Source organism: Zootermopsis nevadensis, unplaced genomic scaffold (assembly GCF_977971745.1).
Source record: "Zootermopsis nevadensis isolate Lab colony 2312 unplaced genomic scaffold, Znev_1.0 Znev_ptg000001l, whole genome shotgun sequence".
NCBI lineage: Eukaryota > Metazoa > Arthropoda > Insecta > Blattodea > Termopsidae > Zootermopsis > Zootermopsis nevadensis.
Window position 1 is genome coordinate 12870085 of NW_028259133.1, and position 27638 is coordinate 12897722.

Below are 27638 nucleotides of genomic sequence, written 5' to 3' on the forward strand. Positions count from 1 at the left end.
CACTTTCATATAGTTTAATGACGTTCATATAGGTGGCAGCGGAATTGTTTATTTAGCTAGCGATGCGGTGGCCATGGCGGGTGCCGGGGAAGGGTTGGAGCGGGTATGTAAATTATTGTTATTTACCATTTAATGTTAGAAATTTTCACATATTTTATAATTCTGGTTGTGATTAGTTTCGTAGTTTAATTATTAAAGTAATTTCAGCTCTATGAAACGCAAATTTTCAGCTTAAACTGTTGTCATGTTTTGATTTTGCCATGTCTAATTGCACCAGCTGCGATTATTTACCTTTTGTAAGGAGTAAATGATGTGTTAAAATAATGGAAACATGGATGTAAACTGTGTGTCACATATTACAGCGAAATACTTATAATTTGTAACATCTGTCATATGATATGAAGTTATATTCCGAGACGTACATAAAACGGTTTGCAACACAGTAAAATGTATATTCCTTAACTGTCTGTTTTAGTTTTGTTTCATTCAAACTCTTGAGTTTGTTTCAGTGACCAATTATCAAGCTGCGTTAGGTGGATACACATGATAGGGTACTTAATAAAAGTACAGAAATATTTGTTTACGTGAAATAATGTACAAAAACGAGTTTCTCCAGCCTGTTATAACTGTTAGGCATGTATCAGAAAATTATATATTATTTTAATAATGTACCAACATCATCTCAGTAGATTTATGAGCGATGATCTATTGCCGTTAAAATTGTTTGTACATTTGTACCTGTTTCCAGTTGTTCTGGTGCTGCTTTGGCATGAATTCCCTTGTGTAACAAATGTAATTGCCAGTTTGATACTGTAGCTATCTTTAGTCATTATGAGCCTTTATAGACAGTGCTTTAAAGTTTGTTAGTGGATATAAAAAATTCTTTGTCTTTCAGCATGAGTTTATGCAAGACTGGATTCAGTTATCCCAGTTTCAGTAAAAGCGATTTTAACTTATTGTTGTTTTGAGTATAATTCTGTTTGAGTATCAGTTGTAATCGAATTCATATATATGAGACATAGTCACATTGTTAAATGCTTTGAACATATTTATTTTACTGTTCAGCTAAGGCTGATTTTCTCTGGCATCATATTTGGTTACCAATTCCAAACCATTTTGACTGGAATGTTGCTTACCAGTAAATAACTTATTTTAGGTTAAGGTAGGCATGAAGAAAATTAATTTACGTCTGCTGAACTCATTAATAAAACAGACATTAAATATGTATATGCTAAATATTTATTTGGTGTTTGAAAGGATTGGTTGTTGTTTCTTTCAATATAATGTTGGCACTTACAAATGTTTTTTGACTACTCACATATTACGCATTCCAGAGGATTTGATGCATCTGTAAATTACCAGAACAGATTTGAAACAGGATCTATACATATTTATTATTCTGTATGTGTTATTCAAACAAAAATGTACAGAACCTTTTTTTAACATTTGAATACCAGTTTGAAGTTTAAATGAGGGTAAATCATTATTTGTTCAGTGGTCTGTTTACACGAACCTCATACTGATTTCTTTTTTAAACTCATATCACTATAAAAATTTGTGTTCAAAGACCTTGACATGTTTAAAATCTCTGAGATGAATAGTAGATTGAATGTTGGTTTACAGCATTTACTTATATGTAAATAGATGGACTACCTGTTGGGATTGTTGGGTAGTTTGAAGACCTCCTTTGTTCTCCCTACAACCAATATTTTTGTATGTGTTATTACATAACCTGCAGTTTAAACATTTTGCAGACTTTCATGTTTTAGAGTTCAGGAAAGGTAGGAGTCTTTGCTTATGAATTTTATGAGTAATTTACATGTCACTGTCATGTCATGTAATCTTTTATGAAATTACTAATAACTAACCAAGCGCAAAATTAATTCTGAAGTGAAATGTCAAGAAACGTTAATTATTGGGCTGGATTTTATGTCTGCATGAATATATTTATTTCAAAAAAGGGACCTTATAGGGGATAACAGTTTTGGGACAAAGTTAAGTAGGGTTTATATGAACTGGAGAAATAATCAAAATCTTTAGGGTGTATGTGAAATATTTAAATTCTTTGTTCATGAAATATGCAAAAAATATGTTTTGCTCATTCTTTGTAATTGTTGCATATTAGTTGGAAGAGTTATTATTCCTGTTTCTTGATAAAAATGATTTTATTGTTGTTCATACCATAGCAGAAAATTCCTTTTATTTTAGGGTGTGTTTGTGTGGGGATGTAGTAAATGCATTGTGTTAATTTGTTTATTCAAATTTTGTATCCTATACCCATACACTTGTCAGTAGAATTATCATGTGGACACAATTTGACATTAATTTATGTTAATTATTTTTTATTCAAATATTGTACTCTGTACACATACAGTTGTCATTGTCATTGTCATTAGAATTATCTAGAATGCAAAAGTTTTCATTAAGTTCACAGTTCCATATGATCTTGCAGAAGTTTTATAGTCTTGATAGCAAAATTTTTTGGTGCACCGAGTACTGATAGTGAGTCCATAAGCTATATGGGAATTAAGAACAATAAATGTTTCATAAATTATCCAGCCTGGAAGATTGCTTGATGGACTTTTTAACGTTGCTTACATTGTTATTCATGTTTTATATTCATGGAAGTAAATAAAATAAGTAATAAGTTGGTGGTATAGGAAACTGGGGAATCCTGAGAAAACTGCTCAGTGTAATTTTGTTTGTAAAAATCCCATGTGGTATGATGATCAAAATCTACAGAGATGAGAAATCATCAGGCAGTATAAAATGAGCCATAATAGGGAAGAGACAGTCGAAACATAGCAAACACATAACTAATTGGTTAATGGTGAACCATTTTTTATGTTATTGTTGAACTAATTGCATTAAGTGGACACAAGAAAAATTAATTTCTGTATGCCCAAAATTTTATAATTCTAAAACTTCATAATAAATATTTTAGTTATATTAATATATAGAACCAGTACAATATCCACTTTGCATACATTTTGAATCAAACTTTCTCTCTTTTGTCAAAGATGTGTAACAAAAAATTATTCCACATAAAACATTGATATTGTTAAGATATACATCTTATATTTGGAGAATTTTTCGATACGATAAATATTTAACGTTGCCTAGCATTCTGGCAGTGGATTTGCATTTGTTGCAGGATGATCAAACAGTTACCCAATCCATTTTTAAATATTTATTTATGGTTGCAATTTAATACAAATCGATTAGCTCAATAAACATATCGCTGTGACTATACCAGAGCCCTCGCAGGTCACATTATGTTGTAACCTGTTCACGCCAGTCCGTCAGTTGTTTTCAATCAGTTGAAGTGCAAGGGTGTCTTTTTTTTTACAAGTGCAGCGAGTGTTCATTGTCGAATATTACCTGTCGTCTCGTTATTTCTTAACTTGTCGGAGTGAGGTTAGGGATACATTTCCTGATTCTTCTGTGTAAAACATATCGACAGTATCCCGTTTAGTGATCCGTGACTCAGGAACTCGGCATCGGGATGCACCAAACATGAGGTAAATAGTGAATGCATGCATCGCTTAATGCGGTGGGCATTTGCAGCGCTTAATATAGCTCATTTTTCAGTCTAATTTACTTTTTGACAAATTAAACGTGTGTCAGGAATGTATTGCGCAGACTTTCGATCACTCTATATAATAGATTTTTATCACTTTCTACTCTTGTCCAACAGTCAAATTAGCGTGTCTGGTGCACCAGGATGTAGGCCGTTGTGGATGCAGCCCTAAGGCAAGTTATCCACTCAAAGACATACTTGGGGTTTCATTCTGTGAAACTTAGTTTAGGACATCACTGCGTTCTTCGTAAAGACTTTTTGCTTCAGATCCTCTGTTGTAGTCTGCATGCTGCAGGTGTTTTCAGTCCGATGTCCTTGGGCAATATCAGCAACATCTGCACCATAATTACGTAACCGGTACTATCATTTGTACTTGTGACAGAAGCACTTGTTGACAGGCGTATAAGCATGACTCATATGCATGCTTATCGGGTACGTGAAACTTCACTAGACCTAGCAGCGGCTGAGTGGTTAGCTATTAGTGCGGCTTCGTATTGGGATGGTTCCGGGTTTGAATATCGGCCCGTAGACCGCCTATTATGTCTGAAGTTTTTCGTGTTTTCCTTCAGGCCCACCAAACAAACGGTTATTAATAATGCTGTTCAACGCTATTTAATCGTAGCATTTGAAGTAGTTTTTGAATAAGCAAGGAATAAAAATAAAAAAACAAACTTCGAAGCGTTAGTATGGCATCATTATAAGAGGGAACCCACAAATAGCCCAGTGACAGACTTCACATATCCACCATTTTTACTTACTACACAGAAGGGCACTTAAAAATTTCTCAGCTGAAAGTCTGTAGCTCAAATTCATGCTTATCTTACTATATCCCTGTGTCTGAATACAAATAATAAAATTTCCTCACACATTTATGAAAAGGAAAAGCATCCACAATTTAAATTGACATATGAATGGATATTGAAATTTTTAAATTATCATACAGATTATAACAGTGGATCCATGCATGATAACAGGTGCCTTGGCACGAGTTCCGAGTGCTTAAAATAAACATATAATAAAGAGGGTCCACATTCGTCTAAATTATTAATTCTTGAACCTGTTGATCTGATTTTGATTAAATTTGGTGTTGGAGACCCACATCAAAAGGTAAAGGTATTGTGATTTCAATATTGGTTCGTATTATAGTACAACCCCTATCTTACAAGAAGTTAAAATTGAACATAAAATATACAATCATGAGTAAAAATCTATAACCAATAGAAACATTTTCCAGAGTGTGATTTTTAAACTTAACGATATGAAACGAACAAATTAATCCACGAATGTCGCAGTCAAGTCGAGAGCACGTTTCGTATTCGGGAGGTCGCAGGTTCAAACTCGGTCTGGTGACCAGCTATCCTGACTGAGGTTTGTTCGTGGTTTTCCTCAGTCTTTCAAGGCAAATACCGGGATACTACCTTAAATTAAACACAGACGAAAATACAAGGAAAGTGTGTTAAACTGTTCTTTTTGACTTTGCCCATCGTTTAAATATATATTTACAACGTTTCGAAGTTGGATTCAGTTTCTATAATCGGGTAAAACACTACAGAATAAACGTATCAGTTGGCCCCCCTGGCTGAGCCAGTCTTTAGGATTGAGACTGTCTCAGCAGATAAAATTTTCTGTCCTTTGTCTGTGATGACGGAAGCAGAATCCAGCTTCTGAAACCGTAATCTTGTAACACAAAGGAACGCAGCCCGTAAAGAACATTGGCATTTGTGTGTAATTAGGTCTGTTCTGTTGGAGTTCATATTTCTACTCATTGCATTGTTGTACTGCATACCCTGTAATTGGCATTTTGGTTGTTGAATCAGCACGTAAGTAAAGAATGTAATTGAATTGTTAGGATCGAACGATATCTTATGTCTTTGGCAATGGCTAGTATTAATACTGAAGACTAATATATCAAGTTGAAATCTCGAATAGGTTTCGAATTTTAGAGACACATAAAGATAATGAAAATGTTAATATCAATAGGGAGTGGGAAAATGTCAGAAACTGTATCAAAATTTCAGCCAAAGAGAAACTAGGACACTACTAGAGAAGGCAACATAAGCCATGGTGCAAGCCATCTAGTTAGTTAGTTAGTTAGGCCTGAATATGAACAGGTGTAATTGGCTGTCGGTTTATTCATTATTTTACTATTGTATTTATGTATGTCCCGCAAGGATTCGTTCACTGAGCATGTATAAAACTGAATTATAATGCAGTATGTTACTTTGATATTTTGGGTACTTTATTTAATTTTGTGGCAATATTCTAAATATATCACCCAGTTTATTACGCAGTCCAAAAACCAGGTCACATTCCACCCCGAATCGAACACGAAATTTGATGATACCCTCACGTAGAACTTTATAAAAGGGGAGTACAAAAGTACTTGCCAAGAAACTTCTCGCTTTGATTCTGTGTGTGTTTAGTAGCCACGTGCGCCTCGCATGGAGATATTGTACCGACTCTAAGAGCCAGCCCATCCTAAAGTCTGCTAAATATAACCTGCAAAATCACGGATATACATCACAGAAGTTTCCTATGTGCCACGTTGTCCTTACAGCATGTTAGCCATGGGAGATACGGAGTGGGTAGATAATTAATTAGGTACGAAGTTACAAAGCTGGAAAACCCAGCTGCAGTACCATTACGAATTTTCGGATTTTTCTCAAAATAATCTACTTAAATAGTAGCATTACTTGTCGTAATGACAGTTTTGTGAATGTACCCGTTTGTACAAAGAAAAGGTACCTAAAATGTGAAAGACTTTGACATCACACACCTTTCCTTATTATTTACCGCCGCGAAGCCAAGTAATGATTGGTTCATTCATTAAACAATTACCAAACTAGGAAACGGCAGTGTGCATAGATCGCTTTATGCATTATAGAACTATGGTCGTCTATTAGAAATACCACTACAGATAAACAGAGAAAAATGAGAGACGACGGGACTTTGCATTGGAAGAAGATATCGGAGTCAATAAAATATGTAATTGAATGGTATGACGAACTAAACAGCAAGAACTTGACATTTTTGATGTGGTTTATGAAAGTTGTACGTATTTTAAGTGAACCGTCTTAATGAAAGCAATTTTTTTTACGGTTAGCCTGCGTGAAATTGACATTTAGTATTTTGAAATAACTTTTGAACTGTTATCACCTCAGCGAAGATTTGCGTAACTGGAAGGTAACGTAGACATTTATTACAGTCGTATGGTAGTCTGATATAACTTATATGTCTCTGAAATGCCCTTCAAATTTTCCTGTCTCTGTTAAGTGTTATAAGAATGGCATTGCCCTAACTGAGGTTGAAGTTTAAAATTGTGACGCACACTCACAAATCCTGTTTGATACGCATACATACAAACATACACACATATTGATATAAATGCCATTTTCACCAAGACGTTGGATTAATGATTTTATTATTACGATCAAAATATTTGCATAAAACAAAGATGTGAATTTGCAGTATTCATAAGAAACATAAACATGACTGTCACATGAAATATATATATTTGCTTTTCGATTGCTTGCCAATAATATGCTTGTTATTGGTATCAAAAGTATAAAGTATACCACATGAATACATTATTGTCGTTTCTGGATATATTTAAAATTGTCAACATGATGACTGCGCGACTTTGAAGCAGTAACAAAGTTGAACGAAAGGTATTATATGTTTAAGTAGTAGTGTAAAATGTACGACAGGGACCAGGAAAATGTATCTTCCCCTTTATACTCACGTACAGTTAATTTTACAATTTATTTTATATTTTTCTGACACGTCTGTTTTATCTATGTAGGATATTAATATTTTATCAACCGATTAAGTGTTACTTGCACTGATAAAACGTCAAATTTAGTATCATTCAAACATCCTGAATTAAATTATAGTGTCTGGAAATATCACTGATAGGTGAATGTTATCTTATGTTCATAAAAATTAATGACAGCTTTGTCTTGGAAACGTGTCGTCTCTTTCACAGAAAATACAATTGAACAATTCTTCCAAATGCATTGTCTTCATTACAACAATGCTCATACGGCCAATACGTACCGAAAGTGTTTCGTGTTACATATTATGAATTGTGACATAGAATGTCTATTGGAACTAGGCTGCGATTTCTCATTTCCTGATTCGGACAAATTAACGCAGTAACTCTCTAAATTTTATCAGCGTCGTCCGTAGAGTTACCACCAAATCATATGGCGCTTTATCAAGTGTGTTTATCGTAGGCTTGTGTAGGGTAAAGGAAAGTTCTCTGTGCCTTTACATTTACGATATGTTGCACATAGTGTCGAAAGAAAAGACGAAGAAAGTTTATGCTTTTGTATTTTCATCTGTTCGGATTTGTTTTACATAACGTTCACAAATTGAAGCATGTTGTATAGGTGTGTTTAAGTGGTATGTTTTCAACTTATTTACCGTAATCAATTAAAATACAATTGTAGTACAGCTAACAAATTTTCCTAAGTACACCCCATATTTTTTTATTTGGTATTAACGAAAACTCTTATTTTATAGATAAAAAAATTAACTTATACCACTTTAGCTCCGAGGGGTTTAGTTTTTAGAATGTAAATGATTAATTAGAAAATTTAACCGATTTAAAAATCGTGCGTTTGAGCAGCCTTTTGGTATCTTGTTTCCCCACCAAAATTCTGCATGCATTATTTGAATCTGCATGCTCAGCCCATCTTACTGTACTGGTTTCCACTTTCCTAACAGCACTACGTGGTCTGATAAATCACGAATTTTTTTTTTTTTGCGTGGCGTTGCGGAAGAATCCGCCCAATTCTGAAGTTTCTGTAAAGACAACATTTGCTGTGAAGTGTTGTAAACCCTACGCTCATCCGCCTGGCCGCGACTGCTAATAAGTCTGGAGGCCCTCGTGCTAAGAAAGAAGAAGAGAAATCATATTGCACGGAACATCTTTGTATTAGAATAGTATTCCTCGCCGTCCCTTGGTGTTTTACTCTCAAAAGAGATTAATTTCTTAGTGAGATCTACAAATTTTAAAATTTTACTTGCCCTTTTCGGGATCTCGGTCATATCAGAATAGCTAACTCATAAGCAGTCGAACTGCAATATTATTAAGCTTTAGGAACGAACGTAAAGGCTGTGAGGTAAGCTAAAATGTACAGAAACTTACAGTTTTAACAGAGTTGTTCATCTCTTTTTATATTGGAGTTGATCTGTCAGCAGGTAGAACTCGTGAACAATTTTTAGGAACTTCTTTCCTGACGAGTACACCTTGAAAATTCTTTACCGTACCTCCATACTGTCCTATGGGAAACGCTGTGTTTGAGGTGTCGTATGGTAACATGTATGTTACGTGTTGCTGGGTATCTGGATTTTTTTATGTGGTTGTCACTTTCGTATAAATTCGTGTAAAAGTTTTTTGATTGTGTGTTAAGATGAGATAGAAATTAACTTTCTGAAGCTTTAAATATCCGTTCCTTGCCCCAAAGAGAATGTGACACAGTGAGAATTTTGTGAAACCTGTATACACAAAATTCAGTTATTCATTATTGAAGCAGTTGGTACCACTGAGCAGAAAGTTTAAGGTGATTGGTTATTCAAATGCTGTAATATACACCAAATATTCATAATTTAGCTGGTGTTTTATTTTACACAATCTTGCCTTTAAGCTTTCCTGGGTCATTTTGTCGTCGATATTCATCGATACAGTTACCACAGATCGTAGAGCATTAGCCACATATACTAATGCTCGGGAATTAAAATCCTGTTAATTGCAAAAGAAATTGTTTTAGTGAACCACTGAATACACAACCTCTAAGTGGAGACGTCAGATTGTGTGTTTGCTCGTGCGTGCGTATGCGAGAGTGTGAGAGAGAGAAACAATGAGGTGATCAGAGGAACTTTTGACCTGCGATGTTAATATTAATCACGTTTTTTATGACAGCGGAGTTTTTCTTTGGCTTTCGAACTTGTAGGCTAGATTTAACCAGTCACAAGGGCGGAGGGCCAAAACCTAAGGCAAGAAATCTACATGGAAGATAGCGCGTGTACATGGTGCAAGAAAGTTCCATTTCGCTTAGCAACAGTTCCGTAATATTACGCAGTTAATTAATTTAATTGTTTGGATGCAGACTTTAGTATTTACATTGACGGAGTCTAGCCAAATCTTGGATAATCGAATGGCGTTCTTCAGTACTAAGTGTATAAAGAAGAGAAACATGAAGATATGGATTTAAAGATTTTCCTGATGAATGAAAGAGAATGGGAGAGAAGTGATCTGTTTTCCTGAAGTCCTGGCTCCAGTGCTGAAGACAGCAACGAAAAGAATACTTGGGAAATTGTTGTTTTGTGAAATGTTCCGAATCCGTCTATCACTCGAATTAAATCAGATACGATGTCGTCTGCGTTACACACTCTGATATCGATTTGAACATCTGAATTGGAAATTTCTTTATTTGCATATTTGTCTCCTTTCTGATATTTGAACCGACTTGTAAACACCCGCTCGTCTTATGTAGTAAATAACGGACACATTTAGTAGTTACGCTGTATTATTATTATCCCACGTAATCACCATTTTGCAGGGTATTTACTTTTGTGTACCTGAGACAAACCTTGCCTCTGAGGTACATAGTGCAGCAGCTATTTCTGGAATACGTTTTATTTTTAATACATGTTACATGTATTATATACTTTTATTGTGAGGCATTTTACATGAGCGTCTTTCGAAAGATGTATTATGTTCCTAGAATGGCGGTTTTCTGAAGTTTCTTAATGTCGTGTTCGCCCGGGATGTTGGCCAAATATTATTTCAGTGACTTGGAGACAGTTCCAGTTGCTCTTATTATTAATATTGTTGTTGTTCTCTTGTGCTTTATCTGTTAGTTGCATCTGACTGTTGACGCAGCATTAATAATAAAGAATTGAATTGAATTCCTGTTGGCGGTGGAGATATAATGGGGAGGCAAGGATTGTATACTGAGTTCTGCAGAAGGAATCGATGAGGTGAGAGGAAAACAGAGGTCTGGGTTGCTAGGTGAGGATGTTGTTGGAATCGGCTTGGAATCATGTCAAATTGTGGGCTTTCTTGTAAGCGGTATTTGTATTCTGTTACAGTGTTGTTAGGTATAATTTGTATTAATATTTAAAATTTGTGGGGGTTTAATTATTGAACAATTTTTGTGCTTAGTTTGTCCTTTATCTTTAATAATATTCATAGTCTACCGTTTATCATTGTGGCCGTTGCCAATCTGCCTCTTGGTTCATGTAGTTTCTCCATAGGGCCTGTTCCTTTTAGCGTATTGACGTTCTGCAAGTACCAGTGATTCTCACTCCATTATCATTGAGCAAACCTTCATGGCGAACAGCTGCCAGTGGGTTCGAAATGCTGAGTTCAGCGCTTTTACTGTGGTTCATTTGTCAGCTTGCCAGGAAGTCTGACTTATCCCTTCCTTCTTAATTTCCGTTGGTAAGGGGAATTGTGTGTTGCCCCGATGGCTTTGTCTGCCGTTCCACCTGCGTATAACATGTGACATCTCGCAAAATTGCTATCAGTCGGACACAAATTTGCAGTGTATGCTTTGTTTTATGTTTATGTAGAATTCAAGAACGGAAGTTTCACATTTCCTTTGCGATATTTCGCCGTACGTAAGCGGTTTCCCTGCTCTACCTGATGCCACGAAATTGAATTGCGCAGTTCTATTCGCCGTCGCTTAGTCGCATGCTTACTCTAACATATTCACTTAGGGACTACGCGTGGATGTCTGTTTTCTTCTGGTTTCGTTGGCTTCTACCTCAAGTAATCGAGATCTTGAAGAGCATTGCCACAGGCTTTCTTGGCTTCTGTAGTGTGTTTGATTCCTGCTGTGGTCAAGATGACATATGGGAACATTTAAGTATTCTTTTTATCTGAAATAACGTGGCGTAAAGGATAAACAGCATCTTCACTTCCTCGTTACAGGTTATACCTTGCTTAAAATATCTTATTGTGTTGCTGCTTGATTAATTAATTGTGAAAAAATTTAATTATGTGATGCAATGATTACGTAAACTCGCGTAAGGCGTCCTACCAAATGTCTAAATAACGAAACTTTAAATATGTGAAGCGTCTGTGGTCCTTCGAGGACTGTAGAGTCACGGAGTAAGTGATTAGTTAAAGTACAGGTAGAAATTGCATTTATTATGAAGTTGACTGTGAAGTAAATAATAAAATATATCGGTATGAAGGAATATGTCGGGCGGCAAAGAATATTTAAACGACAAATTAGAATAAAAGAGATTAAAATGTTGTGAAGTGTTGCAGTTCTCAGACATTTGTATGGAAGCGGTACTTGGGTAAAATGTTAGTAATTTCGATGTTATTTTATGCTTCTAAGTTAGTTTGGGAACCTAGTTTTCAGTCGAATAAGTCAGTCCGTTCTGCTGCTTCTTTATACACTTTTCAGCAACGATTCGGAAGCGGTGGTAGATGTTACAGCGTTTTATTAGGAATAAGGAAATGGCTTGTTTTAATGTACAGTTCTGGCATTCTCTGGAAAGGTAATGGAATATCTAAGAGAGTGTAAATAAAGGTACATGTTCTCTCCACCGAACTGAAATTCTGTATTTTAAAATAAAATCTGTTAGAAGTAATGGAACTATTGAAATCCTTGAGAATGAAATTTACAAATGTTAGTCCACGGATTACCAATTTGAGACTAAATTTGTATTACAGTGTGTGAGCAGTGTTTTAGCTGTACTAGCTTCAATCCTGTCGCTAATCATGATGTTTTTGCTGATAATTGTAACAGTAATATTTTTGTTTGGTTTACAACCGTTCCATTAAATAACAAATTGTAAAAGCCGTTTTCGGAAAGCTAAAATATAGCACGCAGTGCATTGGAGATATTTAGGACATGCAGAACCAAATGATTCTTGTGATCGAATTCTTATTGTCTATGTCTGTTGTCTGTCACTCGGGTTTTCTGTGATGGGGTATTGTTTATGATTTTGGCACTTTCCTCAAAGTTGAAACGAGACTGTCATTACGAAATTGCTATAACGTTAAATATTGAAGCTTTACCTAGACTCCTAGAATCAATTATAAGAAGCAAACATTGCACAGCCTGTAGTTTATTTAACGACGCTGTCAGTATCTCAGACAAAAAAACGTCGAGTGATAGTGTGATTAGTGAGCAGTGAATTGGAAAGGATACTAGAGGAAGCGGTCGTTTGCATAATTTGAGGTAGTATCCCTGAATTTTCCTGGAGGGACTGAGAAAGATCACGAAATCCCTCTCTCATGATAGCTGGTTTCTGGGCCTAGATTTGAACTCGAAGCCTCCCGAATACGAAGCAAAGAGTGCTGTTTACTCGGTGACGACTTTTGATAATATTGGTATGAATTTTCCGATCCTAGTTCCATATCAGTAATGTTTGAAACAGTGTTTTGTGTTTGGATAAAAGTATGCGTGTGTATGTGAATGAATGCGAGACAAAATGTATTTGGATAGGGAGGAATGTTATCAGAAACTGAATTAAGAGTAAGAGAAATAAATGTATCGAGACCAGGACGGAAGTTTATAGTTTCCTTGCGGAAGACAGACGCACGCTGAACAGGGAACATGTTGGAAAGTCACTAAAGTCTGGAACTTGAAACCTTGGATTTTCTACATTCCAAAAGTTTCAGTGAAAGCTTTGAATTGAACTGTAATAACTATAATAATTCAATTATTTATTATATTAATAATTCATTTAAATCCAGTAACAAAAATAGTAGTGCCGCTTTAATAATACATTTGGATCCCATTTTTAAAGTACAGAACTATTCTCCACCTACAGGACTTGAATAACGCTGCATATGTTATCTAACATTTAATTGTTTTGTTTACAGAATCAAAATCTGTTCGTATACGATTTAATTTGTGGTATGTTGAATGTTAAGCTGTGGAACGTGATAACATTGAAAATAACAGCCCGTACTCTCAGACACGCCATTCGCTTTTTGTCTAGGACTTGTGTTTATAACTAATTCCAGTTATTACATGTTTTGGCTGAAATGCAGACCTACTGAAAATATCAAAATATTGTTTTTATTCTTCTGTACTTCTGTTGCAAAGTGCACTTTTAGACGGTCCCAGACCCGACATTAATTTTCATCGATTTGTTTTATGTCGATTTCTGGTCTTCTGGGTTTTAACGCCGTGTGGACTTGTATTAATAGATAGCCCTGGAGATGGAGGCTGTATGTTCCTTCAGAACGTTGGTATCTCCCTACAATTTACATTACGTTATAACCCAAAATACAAACATTGACATCTTCGCTATGAGAACCTCAGATTTCAGATACTTTTAATACTAGTAGCTTGCAACGCCATAAACAAGTAACTCGTTTAAAATAACGAACACGAAAGACGTATTTTAGGTATAACAGCAACAAAGAGTTGGTGCACCTTTTTAGGGTGGTACTGCTATTTGCATTTAGGTAGAATCCTGACGAATATCTCTGAAAATAATTACAGTAAAAGATACTGTAAAGACAAATGTTCTTGGGTTTAGGGTTAATAATTTTTACTACGATTTCTAGTAAGAAATATCGATAAGAACTTTCTAATTTCTCCGCAGTAACACTGCCGACATTGCTGGTTATATATTTTTTTAAAATCAAAATGCTACATCGGTGGCATTCAGGCCTAAGTGTAATAGAACTGTAGAGCCCTAAATTTTACGAAACATGAAGTGTGCATTACTGCCGAGGTGCCCTGTATTCTAAATTCGGATGAGGCCAAAGACTCAGTCGTTCGGGTGCAGGAGACCGTTGCTCTCTACGCAAATCTGCGCGTGTTGGTGACGCCGCGGAGGGAGGGGAGGAGGTTCCTCGAGGACTTCCGCGAACCGCCTAAAATATCCACTGTTTGAGAACGAACGCACGACCTGGCCTTCGTTATACATCGTTAACTCCGCAAAAGAACCAACAGTTTTGCCAGGAAGGTAATTTTGCTTTTATTGGTCGAAGAACGTTCCATTTTGCTTCTAACGACGGGACTTAAGGGAGATGAGAGCATTGCAGTGGCAGAACTAGGATTTAAAATCGTTTCGCGATGAATTATAATTCGCTTTGATGACTAATATAAAGATGGATAATAAATTCTTGAAAAACGTGTCCTTTTAATTATTTTGGAACGACAGTAACAAATTAAAATTTCATGCACAAATAAGTTAATAGCATATCAGAACTCCTGTAGGGCCTTCTTTAGGGGTAATTCATTGTATGTTTCTTTCACGTAACTAACTGCTTATTAAGTTTCTCTTTTGACTTTGTGTTATTATGCTGTGTAATTTTGTTTAATCACGTTAATGTTTGTCTAAACGGTTTGGAGGGTGTCAGAAATGATGTCATATGGATAACATTACGATTATAAGACGTAGAATTAGTACTGATATAGAGGTACAGAATTAAATATAGCGGTCTAATGGAATATCACGTGGATCCGCTGGATATGTGCCCATTTACATTACATGGCTGATGCAACTTCGCACAATGTGACACTCAGATGGGAAAAGAGCCGGGAGTTGAACTCGGATTTCTGTCGTCACTGTGCTCGTGACTCCCTATCAGCGTTGCTGTTTGACGTAAGTAACCCTCGCGTACTTGAAGATATCCACTCGTCTTTGAACTGCAATTAAGATTTTCCGCTCTGTTCATTACGTGAGCAAATTAGTATGAACTGCACGATAGGAAAACGCAATGGAATTGCCGTGTCCATCCGGCGTGTTTCATTTCCGAAATGCTTAAAGAATTTCTATGAACGTTGGTGTTCGGCGTCTGAAGTAGACGTTCGGCTTTCAAGGTGCTAATCAGCACTATCGAATTCTACTCGCCACCTGCTAACTGCCTTGTATACGGCTTCCGAAAACGCCAAACTTCTGTACGTTAACCCTGAAGATGACGACTGCAATGTTTTCCGAAACGCTGGATAACTTTGAACATTCGACTCGGCCTATCCCCGAAAGGTGAAGTTAGGCTACACGTTAAATCGAACTTACCAGTGTCATTAAAGCCGCTTCATCGCACAACTTATTGGTAGCCTGCATGACACTAGATATAGAGTTTGTTAAAATATACAACTTTTTTATGTGGTATATATTTATATTTAACGAATTACAGTGAAGGAAAAATATTTTTAGACTGGGCGTTTTGGTATCTTTGAAGCAACTTATAAGTTTGTGTGTTCGAAATAAATTGGCATGAATTCCACCGACGTGTACAAAATTGCAGTAAAAGCATTTTGAAAATACGTACGCTTACTGTTTTTTTTAGTTTTATCTGTGTTTACTTCTGGGTCGACTTTTTTGTTAAGGTACAATATAAAACATTTGTATGTAGATTTCCATCCAGTAAATTGATGCTATCAGCACATGCATGCAGTAGAATTAAGTAATTAAATTCTAGATATTTGTGATTTTTAAGTTTCTGTAATGGTATATCCTAGAACAGAGGTTCCCAAACTTTTATACCTTGCGTCACCCTTAAAACATTTCATAAATTTCACGCCCCCCTTCCAGAACAAGTGCAAGCAAACAGATTTGACATAAAATTTAGCTATGAGTATGCAGCACTGAAAGACAACTAAACTGCCTCAACCAAGCAAAGGATGTTAAAAATGTTACTCCATATTTCGTTAAAACATACAAACAACACCCCCCCCCCCCAGAAAACCCCTCGCCACCCCCCGGGGGGCGCCCCACACTTTGGGAACCTCTGTCCTAAAATAAAATTGAAACAGATGACGGGAGCAGTAAGCACCCCTGAAGCGTCGGTCAATTTCTACGAGACTACAGTGTACTACATCCCAGTAGACTCATCTTCACACTTACCGCTGTGAGAACCCGAAATCTCACTAAAGGCAGCTTTAATTCAAGTTCTGACACAATCACGTCTTATTGTACTACGTAATTTCACTGTTTCAGGTGCATGTGGACCAAAGGTTTACAAGTTTCATGATCCTGTCCGAATAAAATGTTTTTATTTCGGTCCTATGCCATTATTTCACCGCTTCTTTCCACGAATTATGCTCATTTCAGATTAATTTTATCCGTGTTGCTTCTCCGTGATTTGAAGAACCATTTACTAACTCCACAGAGCAGAATCGTTTTTGAGAAGCTTAGAGTTGCTCGGCTAGTCCAAAAAAAACTCCCCGCCTTTTGTGTAACCATGTTTACAAGATCCTGTCAATGGGCCGTTTTACTTGCGATGACCTGAATAAACTTATATGTATATTTTTTGAGTTCATTTGCAGATTTTGATGGAACTCTGTACATTTTTGTTATGGGAGACTTCCAGTGATAATGCTGTTGTGAATAGGATAGTGAAGCAGTTCCTTAAAAGTCAAATAATGTCTTAACTTTAAGAGTGACTATCTGCTTATCCAAAACTTTTTGTTCTCCATTTAGGTAATTATTTAGGGCTAAATTCCTATGTACAGTCGTCATTCATGAGAATATTTGTAAAGGCGTTGGGATGGTAAATGAATTTTTAGGCTGTCATGTGGAAGTTCACATAGGCCTAATTATTTCATCCATATATATCACAGTAGGAATATTGTGGTTTCGAAAATTAGATTTTTCATTGTGACAAAGTTTACTGTTTTCTGTCTATGTAATATTTCTGTGCCTTCAGACTACTTGGAAAATACCCTCGTGTTTGACTTCGGCACTGCAATCTCGAAGTGGTATTTTCATGTAGTATTTCTGAATTACTACGTACAGATGTGCAAATTAATGTTGCTGGTTGGCAACGCAACGCCGTGTCCTTCGGGGAGTGTAAATAGAACATCGGCGTAGGCGGGAAAATAGTGTTATAGTGGTTTTAGGGAAATGAAATGTGGATTGGATTGAACTGACTCCAGTTTGGGTCTGGTGGTGGGCTCTTGTAAACACGGTAATGAACCTTCGAATTCCATAAAATACGAGGAGTTGACAGGCTAAGCGACTGTCAGCTTTTAAAGAAGGATTCTGTGTGTAAGCTAAGCTGAAAGGAGGCCTAATCTTGTTTTTGTCGGGGTATGCGCATTTACGGTACTGGTGTCATTGGATTTAACAGGTCATCTCACCTTCAGCAAACTACTTTATTCGCTGATGTACTGAGCCGTTTTACTAAGAGGGCCGGTTTAAATATGTTCTCATTCCCTTTCCGTAAAAAATATTTTATTTTTAACGATCACCATGCTCAGCCATCCTAGTCCTACCACATCCAGTTCGTACTTCGTTACCTTCGCATCCAACTAGCATTTTAGGCACGAATTTTCATATCCTTTAAACATGTTATGTATCGTTTCAGATAATCCTTGCAATTTCGAGGCGTTGTCTTTTAGAACGCGCATAAAAGCGATGCCAGGCAATGGGGATATCATTCGAAGTTTCGTTACTTAACACGGCGTTCAGGTTGACTGTACTGGTGGGTTGCGTCACGTCTGAGAGAAAGGGAAAGATGTTTTTATAATAGTTTATAATCGAGATGTCCGTACCTTTTAAAATATTTATCTGTGTATCATGGAGTCAACATTTATGCTTTGAATGCTGAGACGAAACTCGGTATTAAGCTACGTGTGTCCCGAAGTTTAAAAGTAAATATTTTGATAGTGTGATAGGAAAGTTCCCGGTTGCAGCACCAGAATCCTGTTAATAAAAAGGCGTCTGTGGTTTGGGTTGTCGCATTGTCTTCAATTGTTTGTTGTGTTGTGCAGTGTGTTTAGTGTTAAACATTGTTTTCGAATGTAATCGTATGAAGTAGTTAAACTGCACTTACATTTCAGGTACACTTTCGTGATGTTGCTGCACCAAACACATCAACGACTTTTCGACTTGTTAATCAGTTGCGCCAATCTTTTCAGAGTTTCTGCTAATATGTTAAAACGTATTGAGTAATGTATTTTCCAGGGTTCGAGACACTTTCGACGTATGTTGTAATGATGTGAGAATAACGTTAATATGTCATTATCATCTAATATAGAATAAACGTGACATTCAGAGTTGGGTTCGTGACTTTTGGGACAAACCGTATTTTGACTGTGATGTGCACAAGTATTTTCGGCCCAGAAACGTTTGTTTGTAAACTTGTATCTGCCGAGAGAGATAAAGGTAGAATGAACTCGGTGTGCATGGGGTATATTTACACAGCGGCTTGAAAGTAAGGATATTTCAAAACACTACTTAATTGTGATGTATTGGCTAGATAAAACCATGAACCCACTTCGACATATTAAGTAATAAGTATAGGTTAAATTCTGCATGTTTACTGAGAGGCGGACGGACAGATTGACAATACAGGTCTCCCTGACCTTACTTCGTATATAGATACTTCTTTTGGAAAAGCACATCTTTCCTTGCCATTAATTTGCTGTCAGCAGCATCTGCGGGAATGCAGTTGATAGAGCAGAGGTGAAGTATGCTATCATTATAGTTCAGTAAGCTCTAGATATAATTATCATGAACTTTTTTATATTTGTATAAAGTACTTGCCAAGTGACCGCTACTTCATGTGTCAAGTAAATAAATAACCACGTAAACAATAATAAATATAAATTAATCTGTATTTAAACAACAGTGTTTGGTAGTGAAAACGTCATCTTCGTCTTAATAACGCCATGCGGTAAGTGGTTGCAGAGGCAACGAACGAGTAGCGAAGTGAAAACTGGTTGTGGTAGCAATGCTGCAGCCAACTAGGTTGGCTGAGGATGGTGGTCGTTAAAGGAAACTATTTTTACCGTAGGGGAAGGGAATGAGAACATCTTTAAAACTAAAACGGGCTTCTTGGTAAGGGTTCGGTACATCAGTCTCTTGTGGCCGTGATTTGAATTTGAGACTACAGACACGAATCAGTGAAAATAGTCTGTTCGGGGTAACTTGTTCTCGAATAGAAAAAATTCAGGTCGATTTTAGATTAATCGTCCCCTTAACTAATCAGGGATAGGCCCTACTGATCTGCGTATTTAATTATTTTTTTTTAGGGTTTGAGCTCATTGTTCAAGTTTAATAGAATAAGGACTTGTTAGGAACCGATTAGACTTTCTGAGGATATGGAAATTTAGATGTGTGAATTGATCAGTGTACAAAGTACTGGCGCTTAATTTTACATTTTAATAATTTATTTAATGGTTATATGTTTTAAAACAAGGCGAGATTGTCTGCCGTCTTTTCAGAAATAAAAACAGTAGCTTAATAAGAGCAAATATTCGGAATCCTATTTTTTAATAACGTGCCTCTGATAAGTAAATGGTATTAACTTTCCGCATAGTGTTTTTTGTTAGGCTGTTTGTGTTATTTGCACGGAGTTCTTAAAATTAACTCATGTCCATTATGTCTGTTTCGCATTTAATTTTGATTTGTATAGGTCCCATATAAAGCCTGCTGCCGTACAAGAATCAGAAATTGAGCTTTGTCCGTTTTCTGATAAAGGACCCGAATATGTAGGTACTGTGTTCCTCCGGTACGTTGTTGTCTGCCTACGAGTTCACGCGGCGTTGTAACCCCGTAATACCAAAATCGACATTTTCACTGCCGTGAGCGCCCCAAATGTCACGCGAACTCTTGCTGTGTAATTCTATAAATGTATTACTTAAAGCACTATTAAAACTAAATTATGTCTGAAGCATTCAGTGCCATGTAATGTTTTGTCTGTAGTAGGCCGACTTTTGAATTTGTATATTGATGTAGGCCGATTGAATCAGTAATATGTTATATAACGCTGTCCATCTAGTTTTTGCGCATTGTGAACGATCTAGCTGTTTGCACAGATGTTTTGTTTATTTGCTTTTGCACTGGGTCTCTGTACGTATATTGGTCCTTGCCGAAAAGAACCATCCATCTATCCATGCTGGTTTTTAGACGTAAAACCGTTTAGGTAGTGGAAGTTAAAAGTTGGTATAGTTTTTTTTATTAAGGTCGTACCTTTTTTCTTATATCTTGTTATGAAAGGTTATAGTCCGAAATATCTAGGTTCTGGATTATTGAACTGCATTACAACAGTAAAAATGTGTCGACTGATGTTACCACGCTGTCTTTACATTAGGGCGTGTTCTGTTTACGAAGTGGCTGTAGCGTACGTCAGCGTTACACAAATGTCATCATTTTAAACCATCTTGTGGCTCTATCTCTTGGTACTTGACCTATTAAAACAAGCAAGATTAACTGTTAATTCCTTTATGTTGTAAACATCATGCGATTGCTTCCTGTGCGTTATATTAACACTTGGATTTGTGTACGTAGACGTAAGGTAATGTGGAGAAGAATGCTGTAGAAATTATAGACGTTGGGTGACGCGGGGAAAGTGTGCAGAGAATTTATACAGTAAAACCTCTCTAAGTTGGACACTTGTGGTTCCACGAAAATGTGTCCAACTTACAGAGGTGTCCAAGATAGAGGGAAAGAGAAATATCAGATTGTGGTCTAATTACAATATAATATATTTACTTACATACACTAACTGCTGTAGGCTTACTTAAATTAAGAATTAATGACAATAGAAGCCCACTCCCATGCATTGCACATTACACCCCAGCCTCAATAACATTTTCTAAAGTTAATTCCACTAATTTTCGCTTCCCCATCGCAAAAACAAAAATTCCATTTCTGTTAACACAGTCTGAACTCAAATGCAAGCACAGTACTGATGGAGTTAAAAGTGTGTCTTCTGCAATACTGTAGTCCAGTTAAGGATTCAGCAAAAGAATGGTTAAACACTTGCAATGCATTCCAATGATGGGTTCAATGTCCATACGTAAGACAATCCTCCGGAGAGGAGGCATTCATCAGTCAGAAATTCAAAATAACAAAATATGTAACTGAAAAAGTTTCCCTGAAAAGCATCGAAGTTAAGTGCATGAACCTGTCCTACTTACAACAAAAGGGGTGACCAAGTTCCAGGATAAAGGGGTGTCCAAGATATAGGGTATTGTGGACATGTAAAATTATAGGATATTCGCCGGTTCCAATTAAAAGGGGTGTCCAACTAGAGGGGTTTTACTGTATATGCTTCGGTAAGAGTGGTAAAGCTGTTTGGTTAAGAATGTAGCACAGTTAAATTTTACTCAGAAAGTGACGAGAAATATCATAACATTGCTCATGCAGTAGTGCCCAGAACCAAATTCAAAGGAAGTTCTGTAACGTTTATGACAACGCTAGAAAGTAGAGTTGTTTAAACAATGCAGCTTTGCTATAAGCTGAAATGGATATATCATGGCATTGTAGTGACGAACAATTTTACTGTACATTTCGTTTAACGTTTATTTAACCCGTCTTCTGGAAACAAAATCACTTTTTTTCGCGTCATGTTTACTCGGCGTTCATATGCAATATAATGCATTAGCGATCTATGTCAACAGCTGTTTTATTTCTGTGTAACTGTATACAGTTTAACTCATTAAGCTATGTTTAATATTTCCTAGACTTATCACCTTGCAGCGCTATGGGTGTAAATAATAGAAACGATGTGTGAAGTCTACTTTCATACATTTAATGATAAGTAATAATATTTCTTAATGTACTAATTTTCATGTGACTTATTCTTTGTATTTTGTTTTTTATTAAATTTGTATATAAAATATTACTCTAACGTAAGTATTACGAAGCTTCTTTCAACACTGTTTATTTGTTCTACAAACAAATACAGTGTAAAAGATAAGTTGGTTTGTGTGTTCTGCGTGAAGGTTTATATATAGCGTAAGTGTTATGTAAAAGTTCATTATCATTATCTCGGTACAGTCTGTTTTAGGAACTGCCTGGGCGAAGAACGAGTACTTTAGCTAGAATGTAAATCCACAAGTTCACTGAACATCTATGGGAATGATTTGATATTGTAATTTGGTGTACGTGCACTTGTGGTGATGGTGGTGTATATTTTAAGTTTGGACGAAATCGAGCCTGTCAGTCCATTAGTTTCCTGCCACCGCCAAGGACATGGCTGCTTTAAAGTTGCATATCTAGGGGTGAATAAACGTGTTTTTCATAGCCAGTCATAGAACATAATCATTCGTCATTCGATTTGTGTTGTATTAGAAAGTATAATAAATACGTTTATGTATTTTATGAGCTGATGGAAGTGAGTATGGAAAAGTTTAGTGAAGTCACAGTTTTGAAAATGGTTGTATGCAATTTACTGCGAAAATACTAGACAGTGGTTTTTGGATCTGTTGGATTTAACACCATTTGAAGGTGGTAAAGATTTTATCGGTTTCGAGGGGAACTGTTCCCTGCCTTGACTGTTGGCCTCTTATGAATTTCGGTGCGTCCTATGAATTAATCAGATAGGAAGGTCGTATTTTGCCGGTAACGACAAATTACACCCGTTATATATTACTTCCGTTATACAGGCCTATGAAGTCTGTGCGTAGGTCGTTTGTAATTATTTTGCAACAAGATTAGTATGTTCCACAAAATTTTACCTGAAACATTTTTCTGGCCGATCAACACTGAACATTGATTTGTGTATCCAAATAAAGAGAGTTCGCCTAACGGGTCTTCTTGTCCCGAAGTGTTAATTTTATCTTTAATATTAATAATACATAATTGTCAATGTAAAGTATTATATACGTCCGGTTTATTCATACATCATTACGAACTGATACGGCAACAATAATTCGTTCTCTTTTTGAAGTATTCAGGAAGATGATAATACCAGTAATATTTAGGGGCGCAGATGCTCTGGCGTGGTTGTTGGGTGGAAATCTGCCTTCAGGTAGCCTAAATTATCTAAATAACATCAATTTTGTCGAAATTTGATATTGTTCTCAGTAATAATATAGAATCGGGCTAACTCGACATACAAGAGCTTTTCTAGAGAAGATGATAAAGCCTACACTCAGCTAGTCAAGAAATTCCCCTGCCTTTGATGAAACCCGAAAACTCAGTACTTGATCACAAGAACCCGTCACCTGTTCTTATCCTGAGTGAGAAGAATTCAATCCATACTCTGCCATCAAATTTCCCTAAGGTCAATGTTAATATTCTTCCTTATACGCCTAGAAAAAAATGCATCTTGTTCTTGTGGTATCCAACATTAGAGGAGTAATCTGTTTTATTGGCCTCTGTGTGCACCTGCGTGGGCCCACATTAACTTCATTTAAATGTGGGAGATTGTTCTTACGCGTTGTATGTTGCACTGATAGAACCTCCTCCGCGGAACTCATTCGTGCATGTGACGTTAGTTTCTTGGCACTGTTTGGAAGAAATTTTCCATGAGTGTACTTCTTCAGAAACGTTCAATTTTACAGGAGAGTTGTCAGGTAACTTCCGGCTTCATCACTTTACTTCTTTTGTCGTCGTTTCGTCATCTACTTGTTCAACATTCTTAAAATAACTTAGAAATAATACCATCATGGTTGCTTAACGAAGACCCCGAGCTCGTGTTCGCCTTCGGGGGTTGCGCCCTGTTCTGTTCTGACTACATGGAATATTTTGAGAAGGAATGTGTGAGCGTATGGATTGGATTCATCTGGCTCAGAATAGCATCTACTGGCAGACTCTTGTGAACACGGTAATGAATCTTTATTTTCCATAAAAGGTAGGGTATTCTTTGACTGACTGATAGCATTCTGAAGAAGTTCTCTGCCCCCTTAGGTCAGTTTCTTTGTATTTGGGTAAATACCACGTTAATCAGTGTTCTTTATTAGGCGTTATTTGCTCGAAACAAGAATGTGATAGGCCTTCTTATTTGGAGGTCGTGTTGATCCGTGACCTAATATCAACCTTGGTGTGGACTTTTTTGTTGTTAATTTCTTATTAAAACAAACTCAAAATAGTGTTTTCTCGTGTTTCAAACAATTACAACTGCTGCTTTACTTCATCATTTAACATTTTAGCTATCAAGGATCGTTATTTTGAAAGCGAAATTTGCATTATATCCGAGTTGAAAGGGTCAAGTACACTTTTTATTTTTATTTTGCTGAATGTAAGAAGGGAAAATATTTGTAAGTTAGGCGAATAGAATTTAATTATTTTAAAAAAGTTTTATAGCTAATGAACCGTTATGTGAAAGCATTATGACAGTTTATTGCTATATTGGTCCATCCGTTTATATTGTAAATATGATTATCATTGTAGGTCACGGACACAAAGTAACAACAGGAAGAAATAACAGTTCTACGTCCAGATATTTTCTGACTTTGTGGAGTTGGAATGTCCAAATTATTTGGAAATTTTCTTTTTTTAAATCTTAATTGAACTGGGTTTTTTTTTCTGGGACTCAAACTTGTGGTTTAATTTTAAAATTACCAGCTGTTTGAGTATTCTCATTCTGAACACTGAGTTTAGAATTGTGAAGAATAATCTGTTTCTTTATCATTTCATTCCACGAATTGATGAGTTGGCGTCTGACTTCTGTGAGTTACCAGATTTTTCCATTAAGTTCATTTTAGTGTAATGTAAGTTTCTGCTGAAGGTGATCAACTTATAGTGACGTATGAACTTTTTGCTTATCAGCGAAGTCATTGACTTTTAATACAATTCTTCATATTGCACCGATACCATATCTCTTGCCATGTGTGGTTTGTTGGAGACTGATGGCGTTTCAGATCAACATCTTTTATTTTTTCATTTCTTCAAGTGCATGATTTATTGTGCTTCTCCCCTCCAACCGTGATCTACGACATGTTTATTTCTGTGTTCTCACAAGACAGACGGGAAATTAACTACAGTAAAACCTGTCTAAATCTGAAACCTTCCTTTTTCTTCTGTTTTGAGATGTAGATGAAAATCAACGTGAAATTGTCACCAGTAAACGGAGATATGTGTTTATGAATATGTACTGTTTTCTGTTCTTGTTAATTTCTTTATTGGAAGATATCTGAGGAAGAACGTTCTTGTTCGAAAAGGGGAGGAATTGTATATGACAGCGTGCAGAATACTTTAACCTTTATCCTTAAGACGTAGCTTACACGCAGTGCAGCTGGCAGTGCGTCGCATACCGCTAAATCGTTAACCCCAGAGTTAAGTCTGGCCGGCAACCCCGTAAAACAGGGATTTAAACCCCTCATTCCAGAATGGGGATCTAATAGGTTGCGGGAGAGCTGTCAGTAAATATAAAAGATATGAACATCATGCCATTAGAGTCAATTCCAGCTTTGTAATTTCTAATTTCCTGTCATCAGTATTAGCAACATGGCAGCCGTTCGAACTTCTGAAGCTGGAGTGACACTGTTGCCACTAACGCAAAGTCCTGATTTCTTTTATGTAAGCCTCATAAATATTTGCAAGATATGCAGTTTCTGTTAATTTAGTTTTTTTACAGAATGTAAAATTACGTTTGGCCATGTGACGTTTGTATTTTGCCTTCCCTTTGACTCCGGTAGCTAATAAACTGTTCCAGCTGGGCATTTGAAATGTTTTACCGAGATAAATAATTCATCTACATTTTCCGTATCAAACATTTTTATCCGTTAATAATTACAAACATGACGTTTGAGCTGAACTTCAAGGTTATATGGCAGATTTGACATTATGGGAATGTGAAAATTATGCACAAAAATGGTTCTTCTTAAGTGTAAATTTTTATTTCATGATTCATCGTATCCCCAACGATATAAATTTAATCATTTAAAGAAATGTAGGCCGAGTACTTTCTTCCCATAAATTATCCTGTCTGGGTTGCATTTAACGAAATACGATTCCGCCCAGAACATGAAGGCAGTATGTTTCCTTGACACTTCTGTATCTGCTTACAAGTCCACACGACATCGAACCCGGAACAACAACATGAACATCTCCACCGCCGTCAGAACTTCAAAACTCATGGTTCTTCATTCATTCGTAAAATCTGAAACAGTAAGAAGAAAGCATTTTAATCGCAAAATGTAAATCCGACTTTGACCGAAATTTTCCTGGGACACGTACTTAAATTTTCATGTATAATATCTACATCTGAAGGCAAAGGCAGTATGGCCTCTCTCTCTCCCTCCCCCGGAAATTTGTATATATACACAGGGCGTCACAACCCAGAAGAACAAATCAATGAAGGACACTGTTATTTCTATCTTAACATCGCCGCGGGCCGGGCTGAATATTTTGAAGGTCCCTTCCGGCCAGTGAGTCGAACTTTGCACACGCCTGCTTACATCCAGGAACACAGGCGCCTGTTTATTGTCTACGACGTGACTGTATTTTCTACCGCCGACCACAAATCAGTACAAGTCGCTGGTCAGATTTGACAGTGTGATTTCTCAATTCTCCATATTTTGATACTGCTTCCAGATAGATAACCTGATATCGCGACACGTTCTAACTTCGGAAGTATTTTTTCCACTTTGATGACGTCCAATGTTTGATTGGCCTAAGATGTTGCTGTTTTTGACTGTTTGGAAATAGTGCTTACGTTAGGAATATTTTGTATGTTGCTTTAATGTCTTGTCTTTTGAATATCGTCTTCTGCTACTATTTTCATAGGTAAAGGCCTCATCTGTGAAAGGTGACACATCACATGATTCGGCCTATGTATTGTGGCTGTATCAGCTCCTCAAATTGTTAGCGCTGATGTTAAGTGGTGAGATTATTGTTAAGGGACTTTTTATATGGCCATGGAAATAGGTATTTCAGGGTTCTGTCTTGGTAGATGTAAAGAAGGTTATTGTCGGTGTTTGAACTGACGAATTTGTGAATAGCCATGGTAATGTTGTTAAGGGATTTTGGGCCTTATTGAATGATATTTATGACGGTGTTTTCCCGTCATTCTTGATGGAAAATTTATTAGTGCCTATATAAAACAAAATTATATTGGAGACTGAGATATTCTGAACTGATTGGTGCAAGCATTTACACTTTCAAGAGAACACACTCCGTCATAAATATCGTCCAATAAGGCTCAAAATCCCTTAACAGCGTTACTTGGTTAGATAATTTGAATGCAGTAAATGCGGCATGATGTTTGTTGTAGCAGCCGGTTTTGTGAACAGAACAAGTTTAGATTTCTGGATCTTACAACGATTTTTATGAAGATGTATGTTCCGCTGTGTAGTCTGGTGGATACAGACCGATGTTTCAGAGGACCTTACCCCCTCAGTCATGAGGGCTAATCGTGATGATGAAGGCCATAAACGTTGGTCAGTATCTG

General features: G+C 36.5%; 1 protein-coding gene across 4 annotated transcripts in view; it reads left to right on the forward strand.

The window, feature by feature from the left end:
• Positions 1-20: 20 nt before the first annotated feature.
• The window catches only part of Lk6 (MAPK interacting serine/threonine Lk6 kinase), a 57927-nt gene continuing 30309 nt past the window's right edge, over positions 21-27638 (forward strand). The window contains exon 1 of one of the 4 annotated variants that reach the window (XM_022063291.2): positions 21-103. In XM_022063291.2, the coding sequence (XP_021918983.1) occupies positions 74-103 (30 nt within the window). In that variant the 5' untranslated portion in view covers positions 21-73. Of the gene's footprint in view, positions 104-3308; positions 3522-11320; positions 11523-19171; positions 19191-27638 lie in introns of those variants that run through there. The other 3 variants (XM_022063294.2, XM_022063293.2, XM_022063296.2) reach the window with 3 other exon arrangements.